This window comes from Falco rusticolus, chromosome Z (genome assembly GCF_015220075.1).
Source record: "Falco rusticolus isolate bFalRus1 chromosome Z, bFalRus1.pri, whole genome shotgun sequence".
Classification (NCBI taxonomy): domain Eukaryota; kingdom Metazoa; phylum Chordata; class Aves; order Falconiformes; family Falconidae; genus Falco; species Falco rusticolus.
Window position 1 is genome coordinate 531423 of NC_051210.1, and position 21674 is coordinate 553096.

General features: G+C 51.5%; 1 protein-coding gene across 7 annotated transcripts in view; it reads left to right on the forward strand.

The window, feature by feature from the left end:
- PAX5 (paired box 5) overlaps positions 1–21674 on the forward strand; it is a 132249-nt gene that overhangs the window by 83373 nt on the left and 27202 nt on the right. For 4 of the 7 annotated variants that reach the window (XM_037373763.1, XM_037373764.1, XM_037373768.1 and 1 more), the window contains one exon: positions 18656–18757. The exons of the other annotated variants lie outside the window; for them this stretch is intronic. In XM_037373763.1, coding sequence (XP_037229660.1) covers positions 18656–18757 — 102 coding nt within the window. The remainder of the gene's footprint in view (positions 1–18655; positions 18758–21674) is intronic. 7 annotated transcript variants of the gene reach the window in all.

Sequence of the window (21674 nt, forward strand, 5' to 3'; positions counted from 1 at the left end):
AAAGAGGGGGGGATATATGTGGGTTATCCCCTACCCAGCAGATTTCATTTCTGGTAGCTGTGGATCCAGACTTGGTGGCCTCACCAGAGGTGAGCATCCTCTGTGGGAAGGCTGGTCCTGGACCATCGGGGCTTGAGGATCTTCAGGTGAATGAAGGGTTTGGAAGTTTGAGGTGGGAAGCCATCAGATGCTGCTGCAGTTGCAATAATTGCGAAGTCTGTAAGAGAAGTGTGGGAGGTTGGGGGATGTGGATGAGGCTCCCTTTGTCAGCAGATCTGTTTCTTGGTGCTGAACAGAGGGCTTGCTTCTGCTCCTTCTGTCCTTAGTAGTATTGTAATCAGGATGGAATATGGACACAAACTGTTCCCAGGCACTGATGTAGACTTGAACAGGTGTGGTAGCAGTTTGCTGCGGAGCAAAATCGTGCCCTGTGCTGCCTGACCTGGCTTGGTCCCATGGTGGTCACCCAAGCTTGCGAGACAGGCACTGGATCAGAACTAAGTGAAGCTAGGACTTCACCCAGCCTAGCCTGGGTGGCAGAGCTTTGTCCGGACCCTGAGCTGGCTGAGGAGCATTGCCCTGTGTTGCCCTGCCGATCTCTCCCTGTGGAGCTGCACTGGCCGCTCCCCAGCAAGCAAGGGGCAGACACACGTGAACCAGCGATCACTGGTGATAAACTGTGTGCCAGGGATGCGTGGGACGAGTGTCACGTATGTCACACACCATACATACACGCGTGGTGTGCAGGGGTGCAGAGCCGTACTTCTGCTCTGCATGCCCTTGCCTATGGCTGTGGAGGTCACACCAGAAGATGCTCCACGCACCTCCCATGTCCTGCCCCAGAGCACCTCCATGGTTTCATCCACCCTGGAGTAGCCCGTGTTCACTCTGGAGTCAAACATTTGTGCAACCACCTCAGCATCGCCAAGCCCAGCTGCTTTCCCCAGTGCACAGGGGGTGCTAGCTGCTGCCATGGCTTCTTGCTGTGAGGATGCACAAGGCTGCAAGAGGCTCGTCAGGTCTTGCAGAGGTGTGCAGAGGTGGGATCACCACCTCACAGCCAGGCACACTGTTGTCCATTGTGTAAGAGTTCATTGCTGCTTAACAGGCTTGGGGCTGCACTGCTGCAGGCGGCTTTGTGCAGCTCACTGCTCAGGAGACAAATTTTGTCCGTGTTTTGTACTGGGTGTTTACCATCTGCAAGTCTCACCAGCCCAGGTTTTAATGAGGGAATCTTTTTAAGTTCATAGAATCACAGGATGGTATGGGTTTGAAGGGACCTTAAAGACCATCTAGTTCCAGTCCCTCTGCCACGGGCGGGGACACCTTCCACCAGCCCAGGTTGCTCCCAGCCCCGTCCAGCCTGGCCTTGAGCCCCCCCAGGGATGGGGCACCCACAGCTGCTCCGGGCAGCCTGGGCCAGCGCCTCACCACCCTCACAGTAAAGAATTTCTTCCTGATATCTAATCTACATCAGTCCTCTTTTCATTTAAAACCGTTAGCCCTTGTCCTATCGCTGTGTGCCCCTGTAAAGTTCTTAAGATAAGAGCGGGATATTGGTGGGCCCTTCTGTGACATGGATGAAGTCACTCTGTGATGCTCCTTGGGTGTGTTATGAGTGATGGCTTTGGTACTGAAGCAGCGGTGGCCTCATCGGTGTCTTTGAGCGTGGTGCGGACTCTGAGGAGCAGGAGGTGGCCCTGTGAGCCCTGACAGGTATGCCTGTGCTGAGCACTGCGCTGCCTTTCATCTCCGTCCACCAATGGGCTCATCCGCTTCTGGAAATGGACCCATCACCCATTCCCCGGGGGAGCTGCCTCCCCAGCCGCTCAGTTCCCTGTGGTGGGCAGTGGTGCCTGTCTCTGTGCTTGGCCCCTTGGAGTGATGCTCTGGTGCGTCGCATCATCTGAGGGTTCATAGACAGCAGGGTTACCTCTCTGCTTTCATCTGCAAGGTGTTGCCCGCAGACCCTCATTGAAGTGCTCCCTTTCTTCAGCTACTCTGAGAGGTCCCCTGGCTGCAGCAGACCTCAGGGGTGTGTGTGGGGTGTGTGTGTGTGGGGGGGCTGCACACCAGCCCCATCCTGCTGCGGGAATGCACGATGAACCTGCAGCCCTTGTGGCAGGGAAGGCACCATGACTGCTGCGAGACGGTGCTACAGGGCAGCGTCAGACCCTGGCACTCCTCACCCTTCCTCTGGCCCGGCTCTGGACCCGGCACCTCAGTTGTAGGCAGCGGGGACTGGCGGTGGCACCATGCAGGGGGCTGGAAAGGGGTAGCATAGCACTCGCTCACCCTTCCAGGACACGGTCCTGGCTTCTCCTCCCCCGTGGCCCCCTTGGGGTGGTGGGGATGCCCCGCAGCTTCGCTCAGCATCACACATGCCCTGTGGAGAGCCAGGCAGCTTTGCCCCATCATCAGAAGCACTGTCCTGAAGGGACTCTTTTCTCTGACCTTTGTAATTATTCCTGTCCAATCTTTCTTCGTGTTTTCTTTTAATTATTTTTCCCTTTCTTTTCTCCCTCTCTTTCCCCGCCCCCTAAAACTCTACCACTCCTCTCCAGTGTATTAAGGATGTGAGTGAAATTGATGGCTGGAACGTCTCAAGCCTTTATGATGATGAATGACTTTCACTGCCAAAGCTTTTATTGTCTGTGATTTGGGAAGAAGGGGAGCTGATTTATTGTGGCCGACTGTCACGCCATTTAATACAGTTATAAATCCTGACGCCGTGACGGGCGCTGTCGGCCAGAGACCTCCTCCGGCCACTCTCCCACCTTGCTTTTGTCTCCCCGCTTGCTGTCCTCAGTGGTGCTTCTGGGAGGGGAGCAGGCAGGGAGGAAAGGTGAACCTGGAGCTGCCACGTTGGAGGGTGGTGGCCAAGGGCTGGGCAAACCCTGAGCATCTCACCTAGAGACAGGCAGGCTGTGCAGCCCCCGGCTCTCATGGCGGGTGGAGATGCCCAACAGCCCAGCCCAGGGCACCATTGCAGCATCCCCCGGTCTGGGGGGCCAGCGCTGGTGGGGCTGCTCTGGTCCTGCTTCAACGTGGCAGGAGGGGAATCTCCCACTGGGACTTGGGAGCAAAATCCAGTTCCACATCTCGTTCTGTCCTCTGGTCAGAACTCACTGGACGACACTTTCCGTAAAGTAATCTGTACGCTTATTGTTTTCTGAACTACCTGGTGCATCAGTTGAGCTACACATCTGGCTACATTTACGGGAGATGCTATCTACCCACCGGGCAGCTAAGGAAGGACGTGGGACTTGGGAGTATGAACTCGGTCCTGCTGCTTCACAGGGCAGATGAAAAATCAATTGTGTCTTAAAGCGATTTCAAATGAGGTGTGCCAGGTTCTTTCAACTAAAGAGAATAAAATATTGTGATTTTAAAAATTAGAAGTATTTTGATGGAAAAATACTGCAACACAAGTATGTCATTTCCACAGCTTCACTTCTTCAATCACAGTATCCAGGTAAAACGCCTGATTTCATCTTTCCATCTTATTCCAGGATAAAAATAGTGTTATTGAAATATCAGAAAAAAACACACTTGTGTTGTTGATCTGGACTTTGTTGAGCCCTAATTAAGATGTTAAAATCTAGGGTGTAAATATTTCTCTTGTGAGGAGCAGAAAACTGCTGATGACATTAGCAATGATCCTTAGATTGGAAATGTCTCCATCTCAGATTAATTCCACATGCAGATCATAAATATTGATTCTTGTGAGATGGAAGATTTCAGCATGGGTTTAACCACTCTGCAAAACAGGCCTGTGAAAGCTGTTGTTTGGGTGGGTTTTTTTTCCCCCTCTGTGCTTATCTATCAAGCCAAATAACTGATTAGCAATATACTCCCTTCTTCCCATTCCTGGATGTGCTGCTGAGCTAACAGGGTTGTGCCCACTGTGTCAGTGCTCGCAGGGCTCCCGGGCACCGAGAAGTGTCTGTCTGTCTGGCAGCGGATGCGACAGTGAAGCCGTGGCTTGTCTGGCATCTCGCTGAGCTTTGGCAGTCCCCAGTATCCTGCTGCCATCGGGTGTTCCCAGCTGCAGTGGTGCCCTGGGCCAGGCTGGATGTGCCATGGCCCCGAGCGATGGTGAGACCTGCCAGCACATCACCCGTCTTTGCGGTGGGCATTGGTTTCAAGGGTCTGGCCTGGGGCAAGCAGGATTTGCACTGAGGCATAGCTCCTGGGTTTCTCCTGCTCTTACTGCTCCCAAAAGCCCTGTGGATGTCACTGCTGTCCTTTGCAAGGTGACTGGAAACCCGTGTCCTTCTCTTTCACCTGCTCACTTGGCTGGGTTCCTCCAGGCTGCTGCTGGACCACTGGCCTACTCTCCCGTGCCAGGCTGGGGAGCACAGAGCCCCTTCCCCCACAGTACTGCCCCAGCCCAGTGGGTCATGACAAGGACCCAGGGCCCTGCAGACCACCAGCAAAGGCTTGCCCGGCTTCTGGGACTGTCTACGGAGCCCCACGCACAGCCCTTGGACCTGGGCTGGCCAGAGGAGGTGGGCTGCCCTGCCTGCTGCCACTGGGGATGCTCTGGAACATGGGTACCAGCTGGCTTGTTTCGGGCAGGTGGCTCATGTCACAGCCTGGCATCCCCCAGGTAGCAGCAGCCCTGCTGCCGGTGGGGGCAGTACCAGGTGGCAGCAGGCAGTGGTGGCCACCACTGTCCTGCTCCTCAGGGAGCGGCAGTGGCAGCAGATGCTGGTGGAGATGCTGTCACCGTGCCTTTCCTGAAGCACTACTGCGGTGCCAGGGAAGGTTCTGGAGATGGCTGTTGGCTGCACTGCCCAGTAGTGGGTAAGGGAGCTGCCCGTGTGCTGTTCCACCTGAATTGCCTATGGACAGCAGGGTCTTCTGGCCAGGTCTCCGAAGTAAATCTGGCAGGTCCTCGCCCTAAAGGATGCTGTCCCTCGTGAGCAGCTCTGCCATCCTCAGGGCAGCTCCTGGCCTGAGCAAAGGCTTTTGACCCAAGCATTACATTGGAGGACACGAGGTATACGGGACCCCCCACCCTCCTCAGGGCTCAGGGCTGGCTCTGACGTGCGTGTCCTTTTTTGTTCACTGCTAAATACTTGCTAAATGGGCTTAACGTGAAAACATGCTGGGTTTTCATTTCTTGAAGAGGGCTAAGTTAGAGGCCAGCCACCTCTCCCCATACATTAGTTTTCAGGAGCATCCATGGCTCCACAGCGAAATGCTACCAATGCCCTTGTTTTCATCCCGTAGCTCCTAGCATTTTTTTCTTGTCGCTCCAGTGGCTGGACCCCTGTTACAGCTAGAGGAGTCTGTCGTTCTTCATAAACTGGTCCTAGTTTTCTAGTCCTCTTGGTTGCAAAAAAAAGGCTAGAAAATAGCTTCTGGGCGTATGCAAAAATCCAATCACTGGAAAAGAAACAAAAGGGAAAAATACTTTATTTAAATTTCTTGTGATAACTCAGTTCCACTTGCTATTTTGGTAGCGCATTGAACAGCTAGCCCTGAATTTGCAAGGACAGGGATCCCTCGGACCACAAACTTTTTGAGCTGCAGATCTTGGTCATCTTGCAGCTTTCCAGCAGCATAGCGATTACAGTAGAGACAGTCTCACAGAGCCTGCTGTGCTGCTCTTACTAGAAGTATTGCTGTGCTGCAGAAAGGAAACAACAATAAAGGGAATATGTTGCTTCTGCATGCGTTAAGAGCACTGATCAAACCACATGAGATCCCATTTCAGACATAATGTGCATTGGAGGGCAAAATTAGATTGAGAAGTAAATGGAGCCTAAAATTTCCATAGCTTTATTCGTCAGAAAGCTGTTTCATTGCGTGGTTTAATTCTCCTAGTTTTTTTCATTCATTGCATGTAGTGTGCTAGCTGGAGTACATTTTAGAAATAATGGGATGAAAAAAAACCCGTCTTTAATTTGGCAGTGGTTGTGAGGTGTGTAAGGGCTGTTCAGACCTGAGATGCAACGGGATATGAAATGCAGAAGCATGTTGCATGGCAGCAGAAAAACAGCCAGATTGGCACTTTCTGCATTTTAGCAGGAAGAGGCATTTTATTTGGGGAGTTTTTTGGTTTTGGGTTTGGTTTTTTTTTTTTTTTTTGTCGCTTTTAGTTTTGGTTTCTTTTGCGTTTATTTAAGTTCTGAACTATTTGAAGTTGTTTTTATGATTCCTATTTTAAAGCAAAGTATCATTTCATTGCTGCTTGTAAAATACACTGCACAATGAACTGCACTTGTCTGAAAAATATTTTCAAGGCTAAGACCTGCCATGGTGGTAAGCCCATTATTTTTATGTGAGATTTCTTTTCTCTCCCTTTTTAACATGTCTGTTTGACAGGAGGAGGCTAACTGGTCTCTCAGATAAGTAGACACATGGGGTTTTTTGCCTTTGAAGGCAACACTTGATGTCATTTCCAAACTAACGCAGATTGCCAAGCAGAGCAGTTGATGTGCAGCGAATGAATCCTTTTTTGAAACAGTGAAAACTGCAAATCGGTATAATTGACACCAGTGGTATGACCAGAGCTGGAGGAGAAGCCTGTGCACGTCTCTGTCCCGTGTACACCCTTGTGGATCCATGCTTCCAGGCTGCATTTACCTGCAGAGTTTTCCTTCCAGAGCCCGTGGAAGCTGGCTTGGCTTCCCTCACACTTCTTCATCAGTTCCCATGCAGTAATTGTCTGCAATGTTGCCTCTCCCCATCTTGCGTTATGAGCTGTGGAAGTGCAAATGGGGAGAGGTGTGCATTTGGGGCTGTTTTCAGCAAAGTCCCTGTGCCCTCCTTGTTGTCATCTGGGACAGAGGGATGCCAGTTCTCACCTTTATCCTTTGATCTCCACATAAAGAGAAGGTGTGACCAGGCACAAAACTTCTTTCAATATGCCCATCGGTTTTCGTGTTAAGTATGTTGTGGTCTTGTCTTTGAGATCTCATTTTGCCCAGCAGCAGACCCCGTCCTGTGGGGGCCGGCACAGGCCGCCTTCCCCTGCTTCTGAAACCTGGGGTCCAGGGAGATGCTTCTCCATGCTGGTGGAGGGACTGAGCCCTTGTCCAGGTGGGTGGTTGGGTCCTTCTGCCTCTGTAGCCCTTTTTGGGGTCCCCACCTCAGGCTGAGCACATGCAGGGCCCAATTCCCCTTGTCTGTGGCCGAGCCCAGTGGACCCAGCAGCTGCTGTTGTATGCTGAGGTGTACTCAGAACTATCGACTGCAGGGAGTGGGTTTTCCTGCCTTGTGAAGATATTCAACATTTTGACATTTTTCCTGGTCCCTGAAAGCAGCAAACAAGGTAATGACAGTCCAGAGGCAGTGTGCACCTCTTGTCTTCCCTTGGACCACTTCTTGTGTCTGTCCCCAGTAGCCTACATTTTACCAAGAAAAGTCATCCCCAACTTGAAAATTATTTTTTAAAAAACATTTTTGATTAAAAAAAATCAAGTTCAAAAATTTAAATTAAAAAATTCAAAAAATTTAGAAGAGATTAAAAAAAACTAAAGGAAAATCAAATATTCTAATATCTTCAAAGCTTTTCCCAAAAGCTTTCAGAGTTAAAATACCCAAATGAGCAGCCTCTCTGTACAGTCCACAGTTCAAGTGTGGTTTTGGCATTTCTGTCTCTTTAATGAAAAGGTTTCGTTAAAGAAGGTCTGGGCTGGCTCTGGCGTAAAGGTGAACTGGATGGCCGTGGTCTGCTGCGTACCCCTCACCGTATGCCAGAGGATGCCCCAGCGCCTGCCCAGCGCATCCCTGGTCCTGAGCTGCGCACCCCGGTATGCTGGCTTGTCTGCCTGACCGCGCTTGCTTGGCTTTCCTCATCTTTTTTCTTCCCTTAATTTTATTTAATGGGCCGACATCGCTGTCGTTAAAACCATGCAGGGACGAGCACCTGTGTGGGGCTTGCAGGCTGTGCCCCAGGGGACCCTCTCCTGTGGGGTTCTTCTCTGGCTGCAGCAGCGTGCCCCCTGTGCTGCTTGTGCCCTGCTGCTCTGCTGCTGTTCTGCACGTGGGTGTCGGAGGGGAAGGACCCCACAGAAGGGATTTAATGGCTGTGTTGGTAAAATGCCTCCAGACCGCTGCATGTCCTCCCACAAGGTCTCATCGTTACTGTGCTCACCTCCATCTGCCCTCTGTTCCTGTCAGTGCCCCCTTGATAGATGAAGCACCAGCAATAGCTGGTTGTCCCCTCTGAAGTCAGTGGTGCGTGTACCTTGAGTGTGGTGGGACCTTCTCCACCTGTCTCCCATGAATCCCCACATCCTTCCACATACGTAGCTGGGCACCTGAGACCCAACCGCGCCGTGCCTTGCTGCGCCTGGACCACCGGTGTGCCTGCTAGTCCTGTGCTGAGCTGGATGAAGAGAAAGGTTGTGCGAGGCATGAAAGTTTCATTTGCTAGGAGCCAGGGAGAGGTTAAATAACGCTGATGTGTCTTAGCATGTGGTTTATTGTTGGCCACAAGAATTAGGGTAGGGATGGGTTCTTGCAGAGATGCTGTCCACCTAGGGTATCTTTTTCTAGTCTCCACACGGATGTCCCTCCAATACTTTTTGTGTGTGTGCATTAAATGAGCGGGGTCAACCTGGGGAATTCTATCCTTGCACATGTTAGAGGAGCAGGGAGAGACCCAGGTAGACTTTGAAGATCAATTTGGATGATGGTGCAGCTCAGATCAAGTCTACAAACAAAGCCTTCTCATACTAGTAACCCTAAAGAGTATGTGAAAAGCTGGACTGTTGGGTTGCTCATTGGGGTGCAAGAGCTCCACAGCTGCAAGGGAGAAGGGACAGGAGATTTACACAGCAGCAGCTGGAAGAGATTGTCCAGAACAAATGAGGGTGAGAGCAGAGCTTGCTGCAGCTCCACGGCTCTTGCTTAGAAATTGCAGAGAAAAGAGACTGGAGTGTTCGTCTGTACTTCTGCACTGCTTTTTTCCTCTACCAGAAAGTACTGTTCTTTCTTCCTTTTTCTTTTTCCTGCCCTGCGTCTTTTTTAGGAGTGTGGTTGTGTCAATGGGAAGAGTAGCAGAGATGCCTGCTATGAAGGGCAGCTCTGGACTCCCTTCAGACATCTGCTGCTGCCTTGCTGATGAGGAGAAAAACAGACCCACATCTGCAACCCCTGTTTCAGCGCAGTGTGCTTAATCTGAATTTTATAGCTTTGATAGCAGATTACGGTGCCGCTGTCACAAGCCCTTGCAGCCCCAGTCACGGTGGACACTGCGCATTTCACTACCTCCTCCACTAATCTTTCCCCCACTGCTCCCATTCCCTGGCTGCTAATTTCACGCAGGCACTTAAACATGATGGATAATTGTGTTCTGCTTATCAATGTTTAATTTAAGGGCTGTTCCATCTGACCTGGATGCCCTCTGCAAGAGCTATGCCTCATTATTGATTTCATGGTCACACCTGTGACATTACCTGCTTTGTAGGAAGTAGACTTTGACATTCCTGTGAGGCTTTGGCAGCCAGAGCTAATTGTCAGAAGAATAATCGAGTCAGCAAAATCATTACAGGTGATCTGTGTGTTACCACTGTTTTATCTGCCTCTAATTAGGTGCAGGAGAGGTAACTCATTGCAGTAAGCATGCCGCACTAGGTTTGATGTCCACAAATAGAGCTAGATGAGCACAGGAGGGAAGTTATTCATTAACAGCGGCGTTTCAATGTGTCGGGGTCCTGCGCCAGGCACCGTATCCTTTCCCAGCGTAACGGGGTGAAATGCCATCCCACAGGCACTGGTGGGATGCATCGGCAGGATGCAAAGTCCTTGCTGTGTTCAGGCAGGACCACATGCCGGGGCACGTGTACAGCCGCTCCAGACCCAAGGCAGTAACAATGGAGGTGCTGCGCTGCTGTTGTGCCGAGCGTGGAGCAGTGTTTTGTATGTGATCAAACCAGATATTTTTATTTTTTTTTTTTAAGATGCGCTCATCTCTGGTTTGGGGTGCTCTGCTGCCCCATGCTGCTGCCCTGGGCAGACCCTGGGTGTGACATGTTTGTCCCCAGGTTGCAGGAGGAGCAGGAGGGAGCAGGATGATAGAACTCATCAGGTCCATATCCTGCTAACAGGGTTGTGTGTTTGGCTAAAACAATTCCTTTAGGGTAATGATTTAAACGACAGGGTTAGAATGGTCAAAATCTTCACCGGGCAAGGGAAGAGCTTTTCTAAGCAGGAGCTGAATTTTTTTCAGAAGAAAAGTCAGTTCTGTTAACAGGTTTGACTGAAATTGGCTGGAAATTGGGGTTTTCTTCCCAGAGATGAAGTGACTTCCAAAACGTCATCTCTGCCAATTAGTTGTTTATGCTTTCTCTGGTGTTAAGCAAATGCATCCCAGCGCTCCCTTACTTCTGGGACGGCTGGTGCCTGGCGTGGTGGGGAGGCTGCCAAAGCCCATCCATAGAGAGAGTGATGTATGCTGGCTCCTGGGAGCAGCAGAGTGGTCCCTGGGGTTCTGGTGGCAGAGGAGCACCAGTGCAGGTCCCTTCCTCTGCTACTGATGGTTGTGGGTGCTTGATGATGGCAGTGCCATGCTGTGGGACAGAATCATACAATCATTTAGGCTGGAAAAGGCCTCTACAATCGTCAAGTCCAACCATTAACCCAGCACTGCCAAGCTCACCGCTAAACCATGTCCCCACATGACACATCTATGTGTTTTTTGAACACCTCCAGGGATGGTGACTCCACCACTTCCCTGGGCAGCCTGTTCCAATGCCTGACCACCTTTTCTGTGAAGAAATTCTTCCTGATATCCAATCTAAACCTCTCCTGGTGCAACTTGAAGTCATTTCCTCTGGTCCTATTGCTTGTTGCTTGGGAGAAGAGACCAACCCCCACCTGCCTACAGCCCGTCAGGCAGCTGTAGGGAGCGATAAGGATCTCAAAGACTGTGCAGGGTCGTTTAGGAGGGAGCACAACTGAAAGCCAAGTCCCATCTGTCCAACTTGGCTGCCTTTTGGGATAGGTTTGCCCTTTCTGCTGGTGCACCTACGTGGTGTCCCTGCATGAAGTCAGCATTGGCTTTCCTGGTGTGCAGGGGCTGTTGGGTGAGGGACCACAGACCTGCAGACTGAATGGGACGGTGCTGGAAGCGCCTGCCCAGGTCCTCGCACAATCCTGTGGGCAGGTGACAGTGTGCCGGTGTGGTGGCATCTCTTCACCTCCATTTTGCTTAGTGTAAACCTGCATTTAAAACCAAAATTATTCTCTGGAAAGACATGAAGAGACAGGTGGGGCAGCAGCCCCTGTGTGGAGCCAGGGAGGCTCTGCCTTGGGCAGGCGGGCAGGTCTGGAGGGGGGCTGGTTTTGGGCAGGAGTGGAGAGGGTGCACGCACATGAGATGGACCCTGGGCGGATGCTGGTCTCTGCTGGCGGAGCACTCCGGTGCTGGACGTGACAGAGGGTGCATGCTGCCTTGGGTGGTCATTTCACCTTGCGGAGATGCTGGCGATGAGAGCGACCACGCACGGCAATAACGTCGGCACTGCCCAGCTGGCTTTCCCAACGCTGCAGGCCTGTTGGTGTTGAACCCCCGTCTCTAGAGAGGTGGGATTACCACGTGAACCCAACGCCCTGCCTGATTGGTGACCATGCTCCTGGGCTGATGGCAGTTTCATGTGTGCTGTAGGCATGGAGAGGTAGGCGAAGGCTCCGTTCCCCTCAGCACATCCCACAGCCCACCCACCGTGGAGAGGAAAATCACTGGCCCTGCTGTTGTAGAGGATAGTTCGGAGGCAGTGGCAAAGGGGGTGTGTGAGCCCCCTCCCCACCACCTGAACCCCCCGCATTTTCTAGTGTATCCTTTGCAGTAGTTAATTACCTGTCCAGTGGGTTCATTTCTTTCATACTGTTACTGGCAATCTGTTAGATAAAGGGGAAAAAAAACGTCTTGGTGCCCTGTGGTATTGAAAGTGAAGGGTTTTCACACTGTCAGGGTAATGAATTCTGCAAGGGTTTGAAGCACCTGAGCTTGGGGAAGTCCTCGTGTCATGTGTCTGGGAGTGACAACCCCCAGTGGTTAATTACTGCCATGGATGAGAGCTGAGCTGATCGCCGAATGAGATAATTTCATTAGTATTTAAATTTGAAGTTAATTGGATTCACGTTTACACGCAGTAGTATACAAAGACACACTTGGAAACGTTCTTTGCCACCTTTTAATTTTTTTTGTGGTAAAAAAAGGTAGATGGACTGAAGAGTGATCCGAAATGAGTCTTTCATCTTTTTTCACAACGGTTTGGAGCCAGGAGAGTCCTTTGCTGCCACATGCTGCTTTTTGCCCCAGCCAGCCTCAGGGCGCTTGTCCTGCAGAGGGGACGTTTGCTGATGCCCAAGCACTGCTTGCAACATCTGCTCAGCAGGGTGTTGCTGACCTCTCCTGCAGCTGGTTGCAAAATGATTTCCTTCACGGCAGAAAATTACTTATTTGCACTTTTTTTGAGAAATGATAGTTTGCTTTCAGTGTGAGCACTCTGCCAGCTCCTGGTGAATGGAGGGGTGGACATTTATTGCATACCTTCTCTGTGCAGAGCCAAGCACTCTGACATGTGGCTGCACCCTTTGGTCCCGCGGTGCCACTTGATACAGCTATTATTTGGCATCATCATATTCTGCTTTTTGGAGTAATGTGGGATAAATTCTGGCAGAGATACGCCTAAGACTGGAAGGGATGTGCAACTTTTCATCCCCTTGGTGAGCTTGCCATGCTTGTATATGTGCAGGAGCATCTGTAACAGAGGCATTTGCTCCCCTCCCCCCGATGCCAGCCAGGGTGGTGGTGCTCCCCCATCCCATGGGGTACTTTACTGTCCAGCTCCGTGGTCCCCAGCCCCTCCCCAGGTGGCTCCAGCTGGCACGGTAGCAGGGGTTTTCAGTTGGATGTGCTCCTTCAGCGTGGAGCCTGTCTGCAGGCAGCCCTGCCACGTACCTGCACTGTGGCATGCAGCAGGCACGGGAGCTCTGCTGCACTGGTCCTGCACTGGGAAACCCTGGGAGCTTTGCTGTGCTGGTTCTGCACTGGGAAGACCCAGAGGAGCATGTGATCCCAGTGGCACCGGCAGCTCCCTAAAGGGAGCAGTGGCTGCATCCAGACTTGCTGGGGCTTTGCAGAGAGCTGGGACTCCAGGCCGAGTGCTTTCCTTGGAGCAGGAGAACCGGGTGTTGTAACCCTTGTACTATTTCAGCGTGGGTGCGGTGCAGAGGCACCGTGTTGCAGACAAAGTGTTTTGGCTCCTTGGACCCTTGGGGGAGCCTTGGCTCCATGGCATGGACAGTTGGGAACTTCTTCATGGAAGTGTGGTGCCCATGCCCGGACCTGTGCCTGTTCCCGTGCTGTCCCCTCCTGTGCAGCTCGACACCATCTCAAGGCAACGCTGAGAATCGCTCCCTGCTAATTGCCCACTGGAGGGGCTGTGTAGCCAGGCTGTCCTCGTTGCACAATTGGGTGAGAAAAGTGTTCCAAGTATGACGTCTCTTTCCATGCTGCAGCACTTTCAAACCCTCAGACCCAACAGCAACTCGCCGAAGAAGCGGCGAACCTTCTTCTCCATTGGAGAGGTGCAAAGGCTGAGTGAGGCTTGGAGAGGGACAGCAGCTTGTCTGTAGCAGTACTTCAACCTTGTGCAGTCGTCTTGACCTCAGGTCTCTTCTGCGCTGCATCTTTGCTTTTCAAAGACGGGTTATCTGCTGCTATCTGTGTGATGCTGTGGCAAGTTGTGGAGTGCAGATAATCCTGTACTCCTGTTTTCTCTCCATAGCCCGCTTCTCATGTCATTACTATTTTTATCCTGTCTCCATCATCCAGGCTCTGGCTTAGTTGCTGTCCTGGTAAACGGTGCACTTTGGCTTGTTGAAGTAGGGTGCCGCAAGAAAGTGGTGTGCCATGTGGCACCAGCAGCCCACCACGTTCATGTGGTGGCAGCCCATCTCCTCAGCATCACACCTGACTGCTCAAATGCTCTTGGGAGCCTCCAGAGCACGTTGACTCCGGCTGAAGGCTCCAGGTACTCACCTGCTGGCCTTTGCAGCCAGGTGCTGCTGAAGGCAAAGGGATAGAGCTTTACTCTGTTGGTGTGATGGAAGCATCTATGTGGCAAGGTCACTTACGGAAGAGACAGTTTTATCAGGACCTGGTCGTGATGGGGGAAAGGACGTTCTTCCCATCCTGGGAAGGACACTGCCAGTCTCACCATATTGTGCTTGAAGAACGTGGACCTGCTCTGCCTTTGGTAGCACAAGCATGGTATATGGTGTGTGTTTTGAACAAAACCTCCCTTGCATCTCGACCCTCTCCCCTAAGACATTTCTCCTCTGGAGGCTGGACGAATGATGAGTCGGAGCTGCCTTGCTGATGCACACCTTGGGCGTGCTTTTCCTGGGGAGGAGCTCAGCGAAGTGGCCTGGAGGAGGTGGCAGGCTGAAGGACAAGCCAGGGTCTCCTTGGTCCCATCATGGAGGCATGCCAGCAGATACTACTGAAGGTACCAGTGCTGCTGGGGCTACCAGGCAAGACTCTGCAAGGTATTTGGGTACCTGAAGCTTTAAGCCATGGCCTCATAGTGTTGGCAGAGGTTCTTGGGAAATCATGCTATACTGTGCTCCAGCTGAGCTTCTCCGTAGGCTGGAGCTGGCAGCTGAGCTGCTCTGTCCCACACAACACCAGCCCAGCAAGGCAAGGAGGGAGGCAGCTCTGCCTGCAGCCACTTGTGCCCCATCTCCAACTTTACACATTTAAAATAACCTTAAAAAGCCCAGACCAAAGAAAGTGTGTCTGGAAGGACCTTGGTCTCCATGTCTCCGTGGCTCACTGCTGAAACAAAGATGTTCATGACCTCTTGGCTGCTTTCCCTGCATGAGTAGAGTGGGAGCACCTTGGCATGGATACTGCTTCTCATCCTCTCTTTGTGCCAGGGTTATTATTGTTTCTCTGAAATAATTATTTCGGTGCAATTGAAGCTTGCCAATATTGGAGGGAAATCTCATAGAGGATGGGGGTGCTCCACTCCTTTTTTTAGGGAAAGCACATTGGATACAATTGAGAGGACGAGGTGGGGTTGCAGCACTTGCAGCTGTGCCCTTGGTCACCTTTGGCCCAAACATTTGTCGGCAGGTTCCAGAATGTTTAATTTGAAAATGGGGTGTGATGGAAACCAGACCAGACCTGTGGAAAGACCATGAGTGATGTTGAACTTGATTTATGGAGGAGCTGAGATCCTACGTTCCTTGGTGTCTCCAGTGGTGGCTACACAGCTCAGTGCCCTCGGCTGTGCTGGATGTGACAGTGGCTTTGGAGAAAGCGAAAAATGTTGTAATATTTCAGTACATTGAAAAAAATTGCAGGGCAATGTGTTTTTTGGTTTTTTTAATAGCTATTGGAAAGTGAGGAATGGTCAGTGTGGGACAAGTCAGGAGCGGGGGGAGCTTGCCCACTGACTTTGGCATCTTTGGGTGACAAGGCGTTCGGCTTTCCACAGTGACACCGGCCACTGAGGAAGGGCAGAACGGTGGTGTCCCTTCTTGGTCTCCCGGGTGGGGTACCAGCGCGGAGGTCAGGCTCTGAGATGCTCTTCTGCGTCAGAGGCAGCCCTTTGTCAAGGACTCCCTGCCAGAGCTGGGGATGAACATTGCTTCTGTGGTCAACTTGAAGTAGATGGCAGATACTTTTGCCATCCCCAGGCTGTAGAGGTGACATACTCAGAGTTTAATTTTGTGTGGGAGGAAAAGAAGCAGGGCAGTGATGAGGGGAGAACATTTTAATCTAAAAGAGCCATTTTCTGCCTGCGTTGAATAATTAGAATTCATGATGCCCTTCCGTAAGGGATCTGGCTTCCCCCCAGAACTGGAGAGCAAATTAATCAATTGTTTTGAACCTTAAATTCTTTCAGGATGTGGATGCACCATAAATATTCTGTAGGAAGGGCCTGAGAGGAACGGCACACATCCCAATTTGTGGATGAAGAGCGCCAAGGAAAGTGGGGCATGTGCTGAGAGATCACGGCAGCGATGCCTGTGTGCCAGACGCTGCCGGAGCATTTCGGCATGGACCTCTTCATCTGATGGGGGCAGTGGGGAAAGCGGCCTTCGTGGCCATGACCCGGGGGTGGTGAGCAGCAATTTGCAGTAACTCGCATTTCTGTCTCTTGTCTCATCAGATGAGGTCTCATTTCTTTGATGATAACGAAAAAAAAAGTTAAAATTTTATTTTTAGATCAGTTCAAAATGAAATCACGGCTCAAAATCTCTGCCAACCAAAACAGTTAAAAAGTGGGTTTTGCTTGTGGGAAAACATTTAGTTTCAACTCCTCCAAGCTCTAGAGACTTGAAAAAAACCACTAGCATAAAATCCAGTGCCTACAGAAAACAATTGTCCTGGTTTCGGCTGGGATGGAGTTAACTTTCTTCTTACTAGCTAGTACAGTGCTGCGTTTTGGTTCTGATGTGAGAACAGTGTGGATAATGTGCTGATGTTTTTAATTGTTGCTGGGTGACGTTTATACTACTAAGTCAAGGACTTTTTGGTTTCTTGGGCCCTGCCAGCCAGAGGACTGGGGGGGCACAGGGAGGGGACACAGCCAGGACAGGTGACCTGAACCAGCCAAAGGGATGTTCCACACCATGGGACATCGTGCTTGGTGTATGGACTTGGAGGGTTACTGGGGTGGGGGGGATTGTTGCTTGGGAACTGGCTGGTCATCTGTCAGCGGGTGGTGAGCAGTTGTCCTGTGCATCACTTGTTTTCCTTTCTCCCTTCTCCTTTGGATTTTACCCTCTTCACCTTTCCGTCATAATCGTTGTTGTTACTGTTATTATTGTTATTGTTATTATTGTTGTTCTTACCTTTTTATTCTGTTTAAATTACTGAATTGTTCTTATCTCAACCCGCGAGTTTTACATTCCTTTCTGATTCTCCTCCCCACCCCTCCAGGTCGGGGGCAGCGAGCAAGCTGCTGCATGGTGCTTGGTTGCTGGCCGGGGTTAAACCACGACAGCAATTTAATTGCAAGAATCTGTGCGTTTCTTCTTGTCGCTGGTGTTAAAATCAACAGTCACATAACTTTTATTGTTGATCTGACATGCCGCGTTTTGGTGAAGGAACCTGCGCTCACAGTGATTTTTTTTGCCAGGCTGACGAGCTGTTTTGGGCCAACAGCATTCCAGGACAGCAGCCTGAGTGGTCCCTGCCATGCAGGGGACAGAGGAGCAGGGATGCATCCTTCGGGCAAGGGCCGGGGGCTCCCTGCAGCTCAGAGTCCCTTTCTCTTACCTGATGTGCACACCCACCTTTTCAGAGCTTGGTGCTGCTGCTGTGCCTCTGCCTCTGAGCCTGCGGTTTAGCCAGGGAGGGCCATACCCTGTCATGAGGGTCCCCTCCCTCCTCCTGGCCTCTGGAGCAGCCGCTTGGCAGGAGGACAGAGGTGCTGGCAGCACCGTTCCCTTGCCAGGCGGTGGCTCAGGCAGATCCCCGTAGCAAAGCAGTGGCCTGGGCACTGTGTGTGGTTCTCACCAGGAGGGGTTAGCAGTGCCTGCATCCAGCTGCAAACCCAGCCGTGGTGTCCCGGAGCAGATTCTCTGGTGCCCTTTGAAGGCAGCTTGTCCTTAGATAAGGGATCTTCCCAAGGATGCTCTGGGAGGCCGTGAGTGGGCTGTAGGATTCCTCCTGTGATGAGGGATGGATCCTCCCTGATGGGATCGCAGGAGCATCCCTTTCTCCTGCTGGGTCATCTGTGGCCACAGAAGACAGCAGTTTCCCCAAAATCATGCTGCGGCAGCGGCAGTCTGTGGGGACAGTGGCTATCGTGGGACCCCCCCCGCGGGACCAGGGTCCAGACAGCGTCAGGATGTTACTTCTGCCCCCCTTTGCAGTTTGCACCGTCTGCATCTCTTGTTTTTGCTCCGCTGGCAGCGATGTGTCGTGGACGGTGCTGGGAGCTGTGCCTGAGGGAGGGGTGAAGAGAGGGCACCCCAGACCCCCGGCCCAGGGTCAGAGGGAGACGGGGGCACCCCACTGCCTGCTTTCTGCAGGAATATTTCTATGGAAGACCTGTGGGTACTTGAGTAAAAATACATGTTTGCGGGGTCTTAAGTAAAGGCTTACTGTGGCTGTGTCTACAGATCTGACCCTTCTGCTGGCACCACTGGCACCACAGCAAACTGTATTTGAAACTGTCTTTGCATCTCAGTGTCCTGTGTTTGTTCTTTTTTGTTAATTGCTTTAGTAAGAGATAAAAACACTTATGTCGTGCACTGCATTTAGATCTCTGCCAAACATCAGCCCATGCACTGTGATTTTCTGGAGAGTTTTCTAGGGAAGTGTCATTAAGATCAGTGTTACTGCACATTTTGCTGTTTCTGACTTTATAAATCTGAGCTTTGGAGGAACTTGGGAATAGGGGCGAGCAGCCGGAGTTCAGGCCGGCACATTCCTCTCCCTGCAGAGCTCTGCTCTTCCCCTTCCCATCTCTCACTTCGTCAGAGCTTTGTGGCAGCTCGTAGAGAAAGCAAAACTGCCTGCCCTCCCTGCCAGGCTGGAAATCCCATGCTGGTCCTCACAGAGCAGTGATGACAAATGCATGGCTGTGTTCTGGGCGCTCGGGGAGATGTAAAACCATGTCCGCTCGTCGTGATGCTCACGTGGTGATTTGTTGGTTTGATTCCTCAGGTCGTGAGCTGGCAAGCACAACCCTCCCAGGATACCCTCCGCACGTCCCTCCTGCCGGACAGGGCAGCTATTCCGCTCCAGCGCTGACAGGAATGGTGCCTGGTGAGTCTTCAAAACAGGAGTGGGGGAAAGAAAAAAAAAAAAAAAAAAAGGGAAAAGAAAAAATTTTCAACAGCATTTCAGGAGGAGAGCGTGGCATGCTGTGGATGCTCTGCGCTGAGGTGAGCACGAGGCAGAAGCCACAGTGCAAGAGGGGAAGGGAAGGTGCAAAGCAGGCCTGAAGGAAGGAAAACCAGGCTCCCCAGCACCGGAGGTTATCCAGCCTGGAGACAGCCAAGGCAAATCTTCTGCACTGGGATGCTGAAGGAGCCCCCAGCCTCCCCTGGGGTTTGCTCCCTTTTGGACCATGCCTGGCTCTTCCTGTTTGACACAGGCTTTGCTCTAACCTACCTGTTTCTCCAACCATGCTGTGTGGCTCCGTGCTGTCCCCCTGCTCAGGTCGCTGGCCCATGGGGGGTGGACTTGTCCTAATCTCCGCGTTTCTCTGTGCAAAACTGCGCCCACCCACCTGACTCCTGGCGAACACTTGAGTTGTCCTCAGGACAACTGTATTTCTGTGATTTCCTTCCCCTTTTGGAGCCCCGCAGTCAGAAGTGCCACATGGCATGAGCCGGCTGGTGGCCAGCAGGAGCAGAGGGTGTGCAGGCACAGCGGGGTCTGCTGGCACCACGGAACAGCATCGGTGCAAGCTTCATCGGTGTCTGCTGTGGATCTGCATGCAGCCCAGGGTGGGACGGCAACATCAAGGTGGTGGTGGGAGCACTGAGCGGGGCTTGCTCCTGCCTGGGTGCTGGAGGTCAGGTACTACTGGAAATCAGCAGATTTATTTCAGCTTGAAAGAACCGCTGGGCTTTGTCCCCAAGCTTTGCCACCTTTGGTTTAGACGTGACAGGCACTGCTGGCTGTGAGGGAGGGCAGTATTCTGATGTCAAAAGTCATGGATCTGGCCCCCTAAGTATCAGATGATTTGAAAAGTGGTGATAACTTGGGGATACTCTTTTCTTTTCCCTTGTTGCTTTCCAAACCCTTCAGGACATTTGAGCCAGCTCTTTGGAGTCAGCGAGGTCAGAGGAGTACTGAGGAGAATCCTCCAAAGGGGGATTTCAGTTGTAATTGCATGGCTCCAGGAGTTGGTGATTTAGAGGAAAGTACTCAGCAAAGTGGGTGATGGTGGTTCGGTGTCCAGGCTCTTTCAGGGTTGACCTTTGCTACCAGTCTTGATTATGTTCCGCAAATGGAGTTCTACCAGTTTGCTAAGAAGTTAAGAAAAAAACCCCAGCTATTTTATGTGTGTATTAGAGTTAGAAACTGGCTACAGAAGTTCCATCAAAGGTTGTATTGAAACCAGTTTTTACCCATAAAATGTAACATCATTTGGAGCCGCTGAAAGGGTATCAGATGCAGTTGGTGAGACGTGAGAATAATAAGTGAAAACCTGAAAGCAAGCCTTGTTTGAAAAGAGCATGAGGTTTGGTCCTGGTTTCATGCCATTTCTCGTGGACACACACATACAGACACCGGGACTGGTACAATCTTTCCGCCCTTGGCCAGGCCTGCCTGACTGTGATGGCACATCTAACTTCTCGTGCCAGGTGAAGAACTGGACTTGCATGAACTCTTTAGCGTGACCACAAGCTGTGATCATACCTTAAAGCATGAGGAGCAGCAGGCTTGGTTGGTCGTGTCTGTGTCCTGGGGAGGGACAGATGTCCCACTCCCTCCTCTTCCACCCACCCCGGTCCCTCCTGGGCTTGTCCTTCACCGATGCCCTGAACCCTCCGTCTCTCCAGGGGCATCCTCCTGCTGAGAGTGAACACCTGGAAGCGTTGGACACATCATTCCTGACAAAGGTGGAGATTCAGAGGCTTGTATAAACCTTGCGGGAATCTACCGCCTTCCTTCAGAGCACCTTTCACTGAAAATACGGCTGTGAGCCCCAGGCCCTTCCCCAGCTAAGGGGAATATTTGCTCTTGCTTCTTTTTTTGGGGTGGGATGGCAAAACTGCAGGATGTGGGGTTTGGCAGTGCTCAGGCAGAGGAGGTGCAGTGAAGGTTCGGTGATGCAGAGTCATCTGAGCCGATTTTCCCGGGTAATAGATTTTATTTTTAACTACACATAGGCTTGTGTGACCCATTATATTGAATAACTGCACTGTTCCTCTCACTGGTTCCTTTAATAACAACCTTCTGCTCCAGCTAGTGTGAAGGTCAGCTGCAATTCCTGTAGGTTCTTCTTCTCATTTAAGTGAGAATTTGCTAACTAGCATCCAAAATACCTTCTCCATCCTTCTTTGACTCCTGTCCTTTGCAGGACCAGTTTCAGAGCCTTGCTAGGGAAAGCACACAGTCCTTCAGGGACTGGCTGTGAAGCTGGTGACAGATCCAGTCTGGTGCCGTTGGCACATCCTTACTTGTTCCAAAATCACCGTGCCTGAGCAAGGGTGCGCGTTTGTCGTACCGGGTCTCAGGGATTTGTTTCACAACCTACTGCTGCCTTGTCAATAGTTTTTGGAGCTTCTTGCTGGAAGTGTGCTTCCTTGATAAGATTCTTAATCATTAGCCATAAATTTCTGCTCGTAATTAAGTGATTGTGTGAGTTAAGTGCTCGGAGACATGGGAGAAATGTATACATGGTAAGACATAGGCAGTGTTTTGTTGCGTGCTTGTTGCTGCTGCCATTGCTTGTGCTTCAGCGAGCAAACCTGTCCCTTGCCATGCTGCTGCTGTTTGTCCCACATTTGCTGGGGATCTGCTGCATGCCGGCAGGGCAGGGGACACCATCCAGCTCCCTGACATCTCCAAGCTGGAAGTGGGAGCTGTGTGGATTCAGCGTGTTGCTCTGTGCTTATCCCTTCTCCAACCCCCCTGCTGTTCTGTGCGAACAGGAGAGGCTTCTCCCCCAGCCAGCCCTGGGTCCTTCCCTGCCTCTCCTACAGGCAAAGACATGCCCCAGGACCTG